General features: G+C 35.7%; 1 protein-coding gene across 1 annotated transcript in view; it reads left to right on the forward strand.

Moving 5' to 3' along the window:
- Positions 1-11,585, forward strand: part of pcxa (pyruvate carboxylase a) — a 134,506-nt gene that overhangs the window by 71,435 nt on the left and 51,486 nt on the right. Inside the window, exon 10 of the mRNA XM_016461475.1 lies at positions 8,916-9,098. Within this exon, the coding sequence (XP_016316961.1) occupies positions 8,916-9,098 (183 nt within the window). The remainder of the gene's footprint in view (positions 1-8,915; positions 9,099-11,585) is intronic.

Genomic DNA, 11,585 nt, shown 5'->3' on the forward strand with positions numbered 1-11,585 from the left:
TATTGGCATGAGACACATTTTTATTACTGGTGCATCCCTAAAATTTTCCCTTAAAATTTGTGCAGAAATTTTTTTTTTTCTCCCTATTTTTCTGTCTGGGTTCTTTCTGAACCCATTATTACTGTTTTCAAACAAGTTAATGACTAGTTAATGATAAATATGGTAGTGGTTGTCATAGTGGAGTTGTCGATTCCTAGATATTGATGTACATGATACTGTTTAGTTTTTTTCCTGCCAGACTGTTCTACCACAATTAGTGTTTGCCTTGCGGTGGGATTCTGGGTAGACCCCAGGACAGACATGTTCAGGTTTAGTACCGCAGAATAGAGATGCTAACATAGACTCAGGGTAAACTGATCTGAGGCTGTTGGAGAAACGGGGGAGGTGAAGTGACCTACTTAACAGAGAAGGGATGCTGTGTAAACACGAGGGAAAGATGGGGTGGGCAGGAAAAGACCAGATTGGCAGGTGGCCATTTTGAGTTTGCCCAATTGCTGTAGCAACTTGAAGGTGGAAGTAACGCACACGGATCACCGCGCAAACCATGCACTGTTTATTTATACGCATGTATGTACGTGTCCCATGATGCACCGGCACTCCCAGATCACGACACTTCACACCTCTGATTGGTTCAATCTCCAGATGGAGTGAGATACATGCGCCCAAGCACACACACACACACACACATACACACACACACACCTGCATGATGATGAGAAGGAGCCTGTGGCATTACTCACTGTAATGTGGAAATGTCACTGCACACTCACACACAAAAGCACATCTGCGGCTCACACACAGACTGCATTTACCCTGATAAATTTCTGTCTCACCAGGCAACCAGTGCCCTTTCTTCAGGTCACATCCGGTAGGCCTGTGTCTCACCTCTCATTCTCTGATGCCTGCCACTTTCAGTCATTACTTGACTTCTGCATTTACTAAGCCAGGAAGGAAGGACTGGGTATAGGGAGTTTTTCTGGTGAGCTAAATACATTACTTTTCAAATTTGTGTAAATTTCAAACTAATGTTATTGTGACCAGTTTTTCTGATCATAATCCTATTATATTTAACATGCCATTGTCATTGAATGCTGTCAAACCTCACACAATGGCTCACTGGCGTGGAGGATCACTGTTACTGCTTCTGCTTTTTTTTCTTCATTGTTTGAGGAGTTTTCCCATTCTTCTGCTCTTGCTTCATCTGAGCTTAGTCTATCTATTCTGTTTTTATTCTGGCCTTTATTCTGTTTGAACAACAATTTTGGAATCTCTGGCTCAAATGAGGACTAAACATCACAAGTTGTCTCCTGAGCTGTGGTTGCATAATATCACGGATTCTCTAAAGTATCAGAAGGCTGAGTGGCTTTTTTTCGACTCTTATAGACAAAAATCATGAAAATCCTAGAACTCTTTTCAATACCATCAATACTGTGTTTAAACCCTGTTGTCTGTGTTTATCCTACAGAGTTGGTAGCTATGTGTGAGCGTTTCTGACAGTTTTTTATTAATAAGATATTCTGAGATTAGGCATACCATTCAACCTGTTGCTGGTGACCCTGCAGGCCATTTAAAATATACAGGTGTCTTTAACCAGTTTACACCTATTTCTCTTTCTTTTTTACATGACATTGTTAATCAACTCAAACCAACTGGTTCACCATTAGATATAATTCCCCCACGGTTACTTAAACAAGTGTTGAATGTAGTGGATCCAACACCCTTAAATTTGATGAATACATGCCTTGAGTTAAGAGTTGTTCCTGACTATGTAAAACATGCACTGGTACAACACAGATTTAAAAGACCTAATTTAGATTCTTCTGATTTATCAAATTTCAGACCCATTTCTAACCTTCTGTTTTAGCTAAAATTCTAGAGAAAGTATTTCTTCACCAACTCCAAAGTTTTTTTGGTTGATTACAAAATCTTTGATATGTTTCAATCAGGTTTAGGAAATTTAATTCCACTGAGATGGCTCTTTTAAAAGTTTTTAATGATGTTCTTCTAGCTACCGACTTTGGGGATTCTGTAGCACTGGTACTATTAGACTTGAGCGCTGCCTTTGACACTGTATACGACAATGTTCTTCTGTCCCGCTTAGAACAGGTGGTGGACATTAGTGGTTCGGCCCTAAATTGGTTTCAATCCTATCTTACTAACAGGAGTTTCTCAATTAATATTGGCCACTTTCACTCTGGTTCTGTCCGTTTGACTTGTGGAGTCCCCCAAGGTTCTACTTTAGCTCCCTTGTTATTTTCTCTCTATATGCTTCCAATTGGTTCTATCTTTGAGAAGGTTGGTATAAGTTACTATTGTTATGCAGATGACACACAAATATCTTTCCATCCATCTTTCTCTGAAACATAAGAATGGATTAGGCCCTGTGGTCGCTTGTCTCTTGGATGTTAAAGCATGGATGGCCCTACATTTTTATGTCTGAATGAGAGTAAAACAGAGATTGTGGTGTTTACCCCTTCTTATACCCAGAGTATACCAAACTTAAATCTTGGTGCTCTGGCACCTTATGCCAGGCCGTATGTGAAAAATCTGGGTGTTTCATTGGACAGCGCTTTAAAGCTTGATTGACAAGTCAGAACTGCTCCCACACTATTCATTTTTAAATCTTGGTTAAAATCCTTTTTATTTGATCTGGCTTATTATCCATGACTTAAAATTGATTCGGTCTGTTTTGTTGTTTTATTTGCGACTTTGTCTTTGTCTCAATTCTGTTAATGGTTATTATTAATTTTGTACAGCACATTGGTCAACGGTATTTTTTATTATTTTTTTAATTGTGCTTTATAAATAAATTGAATTGAAATTGAAATTTTCTTTTGCTCACCAAAGCTGCATTTTTTTAATATAAAAAACAGTACATTTGTAAAATAGTATTGCAATTTAGAATAACTGGATTCTATATTCATATATTTTAAAATGTAATTAATTGTTGTGATGCAAAGCTAACTTTTCAGTAGTCATTACTCCTTCAGTGTTACATGATCCTTCAGAAATCATTCTAATATGCTGATTTGATGCTCATTTCATGTTAATATTAATGTTGAAAACCGTTATAATGCTTAATATTTTTGTGGAATAAATTTTTTTTCAGGATTTTTTTCATGACTAGAAAGTTCAAAAGAACAACATTTATTTGAAACAAATCTTTTGTAACAATTATAAATGTTTTACTGTCTCTTGATCAATTTAATGCGTCCTTGCTGAATAAAAAAAGAAGAATCTTACTGACTCCAAACTTTCAAATGGTAGTGTACATTTTTAATAATTTATTCTAACTTTATTTGATCTCGCTTTGACATTTTTGTTCAAGTTTGATGCAGTTTCATAATTGTTCATGCAGTTTAATTCCAAAAACATTCGTTGTATGTCTGTCAGAAAAAAACAGCTCTGATTGAATTTTAAATAATATCTTAAGTAGTTATACAGTATATTTATAAAGATATTGGTCATTAATGGCTTTAATTAGCTACTTTTTGTTAGTAGCTTGTAGTGTTTTTTTAAACTACTTATTTATTATGATAAATAATTTAGCCAGCTAAAGTTTCAAAGCAGCTTCTCCAACACTCTGTAACTCAGTTTTATGGGATTGAGTCTGCTTTAAATTCCAGTTGCCACTTTCTGAAAATGATTTGTGTCCTAGCAGGTAACATTTTCTAGCTTACTGTGCTATACTACCCTCTACCAGCCGCCCGTCATGTTTCTGCTGTTAACTGTCTGCACGAGTCTCCTTCACATGCTACGAACCAAACATGATGTGAGGTGAATGTTGTAATACCATTGTACAGTATGCGTCCTGTTAATCAAGTCCGTAAAATCAAACTCTGGTGTCTGTTATATTATTGTAACATTATAAACATTTGACCACTGAAACTCTTTTATTATGTAATTGCTGTTTGTAATATTAAAGTTATTTTATAAGTCAAAATACAGTAAAAATTAATATTTATCAACTAGATGGGTATTACACGCACATATGATGCAGTGGAATGTTTTATTCCCAGCCCATCTTTTGCCAGAAGGGAAATAAGTGCTGCTCTGAACTCCATATCCTGCATCTTCTTTTAGATGAGACAATCTTTCAAGCTAAATCAGAACTTTTTTAAAAAGAAACAATTTTGATTAGGTTGACATGCTCAGAGACGATCTTCCATGCGTCAAATTTCATATTCCCTCCGAGATAAAACAATCGGGTGAATGTTTCTCGCTCATCTCTCCTGGGTTGCTGTGATGGTTTTCTGCCTGTTAGAGCATGCAGGGTTGCTAGGAGCTCAGAAACCGTGGCATCTCTTTCCCTCTATTACCATTCCTCTCATTCTGCCGTCTCTGAAACTCTACCCTTCACCTGCTGAAATCTCTCTCTCTCCTGCACTCAGTCTCCCTGTTATTCTCTTTCATTCAGGAAGTGACTAATAAAATTCCATGGGCATGTTCCAGCTACCCAAAAGTCCCCTGCAAAGACTTCACAGGGTATTTGACCACCTCAAGCAAGATTCCAAATTGTAGGAAGTGTATATGTTTATTCACTGCTAAAGATGCAGGGAGCAACTGGATATCGCCTCTTTGGAACTATAATTGGCTCAGTGTTATTGTAGTTATTAAATGTTTCACTGTATTATTATTTCTAACAGTTTTTTAAGCAATATGAACGTTTCTGAAAGATTCATGAAATAAGACTTTGTGATATTTTAATAAATAGTATGCTGACATAAGCAAATTAATATCAAATAATAATATAATATATTATTGTTTTTGTTTTTTGCTTTTGCAGGGAGCAGCTGGATATCGCCTCTTTGGAACTATAATTGGCTCAGTGTTATTGTAGTTATTAAATGTTTCACTGTATTATTATTTCTAACAGTTTTTGAAGCAATATGAACGTTTCTGAAAGATTCATGAAATAAGACTTTGTGATATTTTAATAAATAGTATGCTGACATAAGCAAATTAATATAAAATAATAATATAATATATTATTGTTTTTGTTTTTTGCTTTTGAAAAGGTGATACAGTAAACGTTGTTTCATGTGCCGTTAATGTTGTAAAAGTCAGATTGAACATTATAGTCTATATGAGCACTTTGCCGTTAAGACACATATGCATTGTAATTGAACCAAATCACATATATTTTTATATTAAACATTGCCAAAATGATATAGCACTAAATTTGGGTATGAAAAATCATATGAATTTAAATTTTATAATAATAATTTTGCCACCATTCTAAAAGTTTGGGCTCGGTAAGTTTTCTTTAAATTTGTTTTTGAAATAAAAACAGTAATAGTATGAAACAAAAACAAAATAAATAAATAAAATTGTTGTTTTCTGTTTTAATACATTTTAAAATGTAATTTGTTCCTGTGATGCAAAGCTGAATTTTCAGCATCATTACTCCAGTCTTCAGTGTCACATGATCCTTCAGAAATCATTCTAATATGCTAATTTGATGCTCAAGAAACATTTCTTCTTATTATAAGTAATGAAAACAGTTGTGTTGCTTAATATTTTTGTGGATACCGTAATACATGTTTTGTGATTCTTTGATAAATAGAAAGTTTAAAAAAGAACAGCTTTGAAATATATAAATATATTTTTATATTTGTAATATAAATATTTTGTAACATTATAAACGTCTTTACCTCACTTTGAATCAATGCATCCTTGCTAAATAAAAGTATTAATTTATTTCAAACAAAAAAACGTAATATATATATATATATATACTGTATATACAAATGGGTACATTATATACATTAATTAAAATTAGTTTTGTTGTTTCTAATTATTTACACATGTATATGATGTTATTATACCCAGAATTGTCGGTTTAATAAGGTTCCAAATAAACATAATTTATTCTGCTTGTCTGCATAAGCCCTGCTCAGTGTGAACGCTGTATAGGGGGGACCCTGTGAATCAGAACGCAGCTGTTTTCTCTTTCTCCCTGTCTTCTCTCAGCATGACAGGTAGAGGTTTGTAATTGTATTTAAAGCTCTCATTTGACTCAAACCCCTGGTGGTGGTGAAGTCATCCATCAGTTTCAGCATCTATTTCAGCCCTGCTCCCAATTGCAACCAGCACGAAAATAAACAGAATAAGAGATGAGGAGAATAAGACTGACCCATGCAGAGCTTTGGCTTGCCTGCCTTCCTTTTCAGATCTCTTTGTGAGACACATTTCCTCCAGGTTTCTTGCTGTGACCCAGATCAGTGGCGCTTCAACAGAAATCCTGTCCTAAAGCATCTGTCTGATGATGAGAAGCCAAATACACAGCTTTGGATCGCTGTTATGGCTGCCCTGTCTCATTTTTCTAAGCAAAGCTGAGCCGGATGGATCAGCATGGAGTTTGTTGGATAATGATATGATGGTATTTCTCGTGTTTCTGCTAATTTTTTTGACTGTAATTGAAATTAACGCTAGTTTCTGAAAAGTCAGCATGAATCCCAGTTTACAATATGTCACAATATTCAACAAGAAAAGTGTGATTTTTTTCCCCCCATTCCATATCTTTAGTTGCAAAACTTTTCTTTTTTTTTTCTGAGGTTATGTTGAAGACAGTAAGCTGCATCCATTTTGGTTTCATGTTGACTTTTCAATAATAAAAACAATTATTTGCATTCATTCACTTATTACAGGCATTCAGGGTGTAAATGACAGAGAAATGTTGTCATATCTTTGTGACGGTCGTCTCACTGGGTGGCAGAAGCCATTAATGGTGTCAAATCAAATTTCCACTCAATTTAAGTGATATCAAATTACTCTTGAATTGCCATGGCGATGCTTGTATAATCTCTGGTGAATTTACTGTTCATTAGCATGTCTTATGTCGTAAGTGGCGGCATAATCGATGTTGAGCAATCGTAGCCATTACCCAAAGAGCGACTGTACTGAAGCCAATGCCTCGGCTTCTTTTTCGGTTTCTGTTTGTTTCGCACTTCTCATTAAATTCCTCTGTAAGACCCCACTCTTACAGTACCTCTGTTGGTGCCTGTGTCTGAGCTGCGCAAATCAATTTTACTGTGCTGATGATTGTAATGTGGATGCCAGCGGCTGAGACGGAGCACAATTGCAACAGCAAATGACTGCTGCCAGTTGGCTGCAGTGTGAGTGTTTGTGTGTGTCAGTGTTTTTTTCCCTCAATTTGTTCTTATTGCCTGCACACTTCCCTGAGGTACTTGTGTCGACGGTTGCTCTATTTTTGCAGGATGAATGTTTGTACAGTTCAAGGGGCAGCTCTCTGCGAAATGTTAGATTTTAAAATTGTTGCTTTTTTTATTTTTAACCTCACGCTTAGGTAAGCGGCTGAGGGCTGCCTCCTGTGCCTCACCCTGAAGAGCTGTTTTGTTAAATCGCTCAATTGCACCTTTAAACACGTCATTCAAAACCTTCAAAACACACGGCATATTTTGAGATCATGCGCAAAGCATTTCAACAGCCATTTTTACCTGTTCACCTTTGAGTAACTACGCCTATCAGTGCCACTCATGCGAAATCCTCTGCCCCTGCCTTGTATGTGTATTTACGTAATATTTTGCTTAATTTGATGTGGTTTCTGAGAACAGTTTAGAACTCGGAGTGCCACTGAACACATTTCGCCGCATTTAAATACATTTCACTGAATTTACTTCTTAGACTAACTTAATTAACTTCTAATACTCCTTAGACTGTTCACTAACATGAACCAAGCAGGTGTAAGCTTGAGGCGATGTATTAGCAACAGTCAAATGAAAATAAAATAGTATCCAACTTTATTTTCAGCTGAAATGCGTGTTATATAAAGATACTTTTAGAGAAAATGAGAAATTAGTTAGAAAATAGTATCCAATTTTATTTTAGCTGAAATGCATGTGTTATATAAAGATAATTTTAGAGAAAGTTGGAAATTGGTTAGAAAATAGTATCTAATTTTATTTTCAGCTGAAATGCATGTGTTATATTAAGATAATTTTTAGAGAAAATTAGAAATTGGTTAATAAATAGTATCTAATTTTATTTTCAGCTGAAATGCATGTGTTATGTAAAGATAATTTTAGAGAAAATTAGAATTTGGTTAAAAGGATGATTTAAATTGGAAGACCAAAGAACAGAAAATGATGAGCTGGACTTTATGTAATGATCATGATTGTTTAAGTGCATCACATTAAATTCTAAGCAAAAAAAAAAAAGTATTATTATTATTAGGTAATAATATTTTATGTATGTATGTATTCATTTACTCATGCATTCATTCATTTTGTAATATATTACTTTTAAATGAATTTTTTTTTTTTTAGTATAGACGGGAAAATTAAGTAGATTAAGTCTAAAATAAAGTCTAAAATAATTGCTGCAATTGTGTATAATGTTAGAAACAAGAGCAGAAAATCATGAGCTGGCTCTGTAACAATTTATTAAAATACATAAATTAAATTAATAGCAAAAATATTATGTAATATTTTATATATAATTTTTTTTATATTATGTTAAAACAATCTTTATTTCAGAGGTGCAGGGAAAAATTAAGTCACTGGAGTGGCTGTGAAATGTGAAAGGGAAAAAACCCCGAAAACAACAAATTCTTCCAGTGTTGACAACTGTATTGATTATAATGGGTGCGAATAATTTAGTCAGTAATAATGTGTTGCATCTGGTGCAAGTTACCTATAGATTACCTACAGATAACTTTTCAGTTATGCTAAATTACTTTTCCTCAAGTGTGAAAGCAAGGTGTAAAAATAAAATGTAAAGGTGTTAAAAAAAGTTAATGTAAAGTGTCAAAATATAAAAAGGGAATTTGCTGTGTAACATTTAAAATATTGTCTAAAGTCTAAAATCCTGACTCTTTCAAGTGCAGTCCCTCAAGCACACAAAGATTAAACTAAATCTGTATTCTGACCATCCTTTTCTTTCCTCTCGGGCAGGTCTTTCGCAGTGGAGAGGGCATGGGTATCAGGCTGGACAGCGCATCTGCTTTCCAGGGTGCTGTCATCTCCCCTCATTACGATTCCCTCCTGGTGAAAGTCATCGCCAGTGGAAAGGATCTGCCGGCGGCCTCTGCCAAAATGAGCCGAGCTTTAGCAGAGTTCCGTGTCCGGGGGGTCAAGGTAAGGCTTTTCTCGACAACAGTGCTTGCATAAACGATCAGGGGCAGCCATGAGTGCGATCAGTGGGGACCTTTGGATATCAGTTGCACCTTTAAAGGTGCTGTGGTGTCAAAAATGATCTGAAATTGTGTGTCATTATTATAGTGTGTTGGTCAAATAGTTTTTTTTTAGAGCAAATGTCATGCCTTCAGTCATTTCCTTTAGATAAAATGAAGTTATGAAACTTACTAGCTTAGCTCATGAATATTAATGATAAAATCATCTAATTAATATTCAGTAGGCTCAGTAGTTCCATGTTCTCACCCTCATATAATGCCAGCTAAGATCCTGGTCAGAGCGCACAATGCCGAAAATGATAACTTTCTCTGGAAAGGCAAGCGTGACAGGAGCACGGGAAGCCTGACATGACAAACAGACAGAGTAAGTGATCAGACGAGAAGTGGTTTATTTCCGTGATAGAACCTGTGGATTCCCTTTCCCCTGTTAAATGTGCTGTTCTTTTGAAACTCATCTGAGCAGCAGACACTTCACGGTCTTGTCACCCATCATGCTGCCTGCCATCTGAGGCTCTGATCAGATCTTGAGTGAGCTGGAGCTAAAAACATTTCCATTTTGAAGATCTTGAGTTTTCTCCCCCCTCTTTTTTTAATCTCCCACACATAAACCTGAACACACTAGATGAGTCACATTAGACCATGCACGTATAATATGTATTTATCAGCATAATGTGATCAGAGTTGAAGTAATGGCACTAATGGCACTCTCGGATAAAGGGTGCAGACCTCACCATTTTCTGAGGATGGGAGGAGTGTAGATGAGAGAAGTTGTCATGGAGTGTTTGCACTTAATCAGCCTGAATAAAATAAATGTGTTTACATAAACCATTAGGGATGGAGCTTTTCCTGTAAGCATCTTCAGAAATTAGTTTTGGAGACTATGAAGAGAATCTGTCTTTGTTTTGCCTGCTTTAGTCAAAGAGTATTCAGAATTCTGCATTTTACTTGGGATGAAACAAGGATATAGACTGTAAAAACTAGTGAGCTGCCTGTAAAGTGGAGAATTTAAAGGAATGGTTCACCCAAAAATGTAAATTGTCTACATTTACTCACCATCATGCATGGCATTGAGTTCCCCGAGGTCCAGACCTCTGTATTGTTCTGAGATGTATATAATAAAAGTTATGAAAAATTGCCTAATATTAACTCCAGTTTTGTGCTGCAGGGCTATTGCGTAACACCAAGATCATAGGCTTTCTCATTAACATGCCTCAGTGCAAGTCATTGTCAAAATGAAGACTTGAAGATGTCCAATCAAATTAAAGTAGGTGGGTTAAGCATGAATTCCAGAGTGATGCTTCAGTTGATGGTTATAATGTGCGAAATAAGATGTAAGTAGCTAAACATTTAATGTTTGGAAGCTGTTTTACAATAGGTATGGTAAATGACTGGCAGAATTAATCGGGGATTCAAAATAATAAACGGTCTAATTTCCCTATTTTGAACTGAAAATATATAACTTATGTGATTCATGTAATTTGTAATTGTCAGTGTAACAAGACAAGAAACATTAACAGCCGTTTTCAGCATATTATGTGTAAGATTAGTAATGAATGTGCACATATTGTGAATGAATTTAATAAAGTTTGGTTCCATAGCTTTTCTGGTAGCCTTTAGCAATTACACTTCTAATATTCTAATAAAATGATTCATAAAACACATGTAAAAATCAGTTGACCCAATGTTTACTTTCTTCAGTGACAGATGAAAATGAAAAGACTGTATTAATCAAAGTTCAGCTATGGAAAAGGATGAGAAATAGGCCAAGATAAAGAGACTGAGAGAAAAAGAAGTTGATTGAGATGAAAGAAAAAGAGCATGTACTTATGGCTTTGGAACAACATGAGGGTGAGTCAGCAATGACAGAATTTAGATTTTTAGGTCAACTAAACCTTAAATTGTAGAAGAATTAATTATGCTGCATCATAAAACATCCAAACCCTTAACGCAGAATTGCGTGTTTCCTTTGCAGGAAGAAAATCCCAGAATGCATTGGCACTCCAAAATAAGATTAAAACCCTGGTTTAATTTGATGTACAAATGAAAAAAATATTTGTGTATTTTCATGATTACTGGAGAATCATGTTGTGGGCGTAGCAACAAATGTGATGTTAACCTGTTGCTTAGCAGGTCAAGTTTCCCCTGCGGAGTGCTGACAAAGTCAAATTACAATCACATTATTTATCTCAGAATCTAACAGAACCGCCGACTGCAAGGCTATGTGTTGGAGCCCACCGGGCACGTCCGCACCGGCTCAGGCTCTCCACATGGGCCACAATCAGAAGATTTTAGCAGAAGAAGACCTGGGCGGAACTGTGCGTGAGCCCTTTAAAGTCTGAGAAGATTCACGCCTCTCAGGATGGGCTTGTCCAATGAGAAAGGCTGAAATTCCAAGCGGGAGGTTGGAAATACTGGGGAGTTTTATGACCCT

This window comes from Sinocyclocheilus anshuiensis, unplaced genomic scaffold (assembly GCF_001515605.1).
Source record: "Sinocyclocheilus anshuiensis isolate Anshui unplaced genomic scaffold, SAMN03320099.WGS_v1.1 scaffold180, whole genome shotgun sequence".
Taxonomy (NCBI): Eukaryota; Metazoa; Chordata; class Actinopteri; order Cypriniformes; family Cyprinidae; genus Sinocyclocheilus; species Sinocyclocheilus anshuiensis.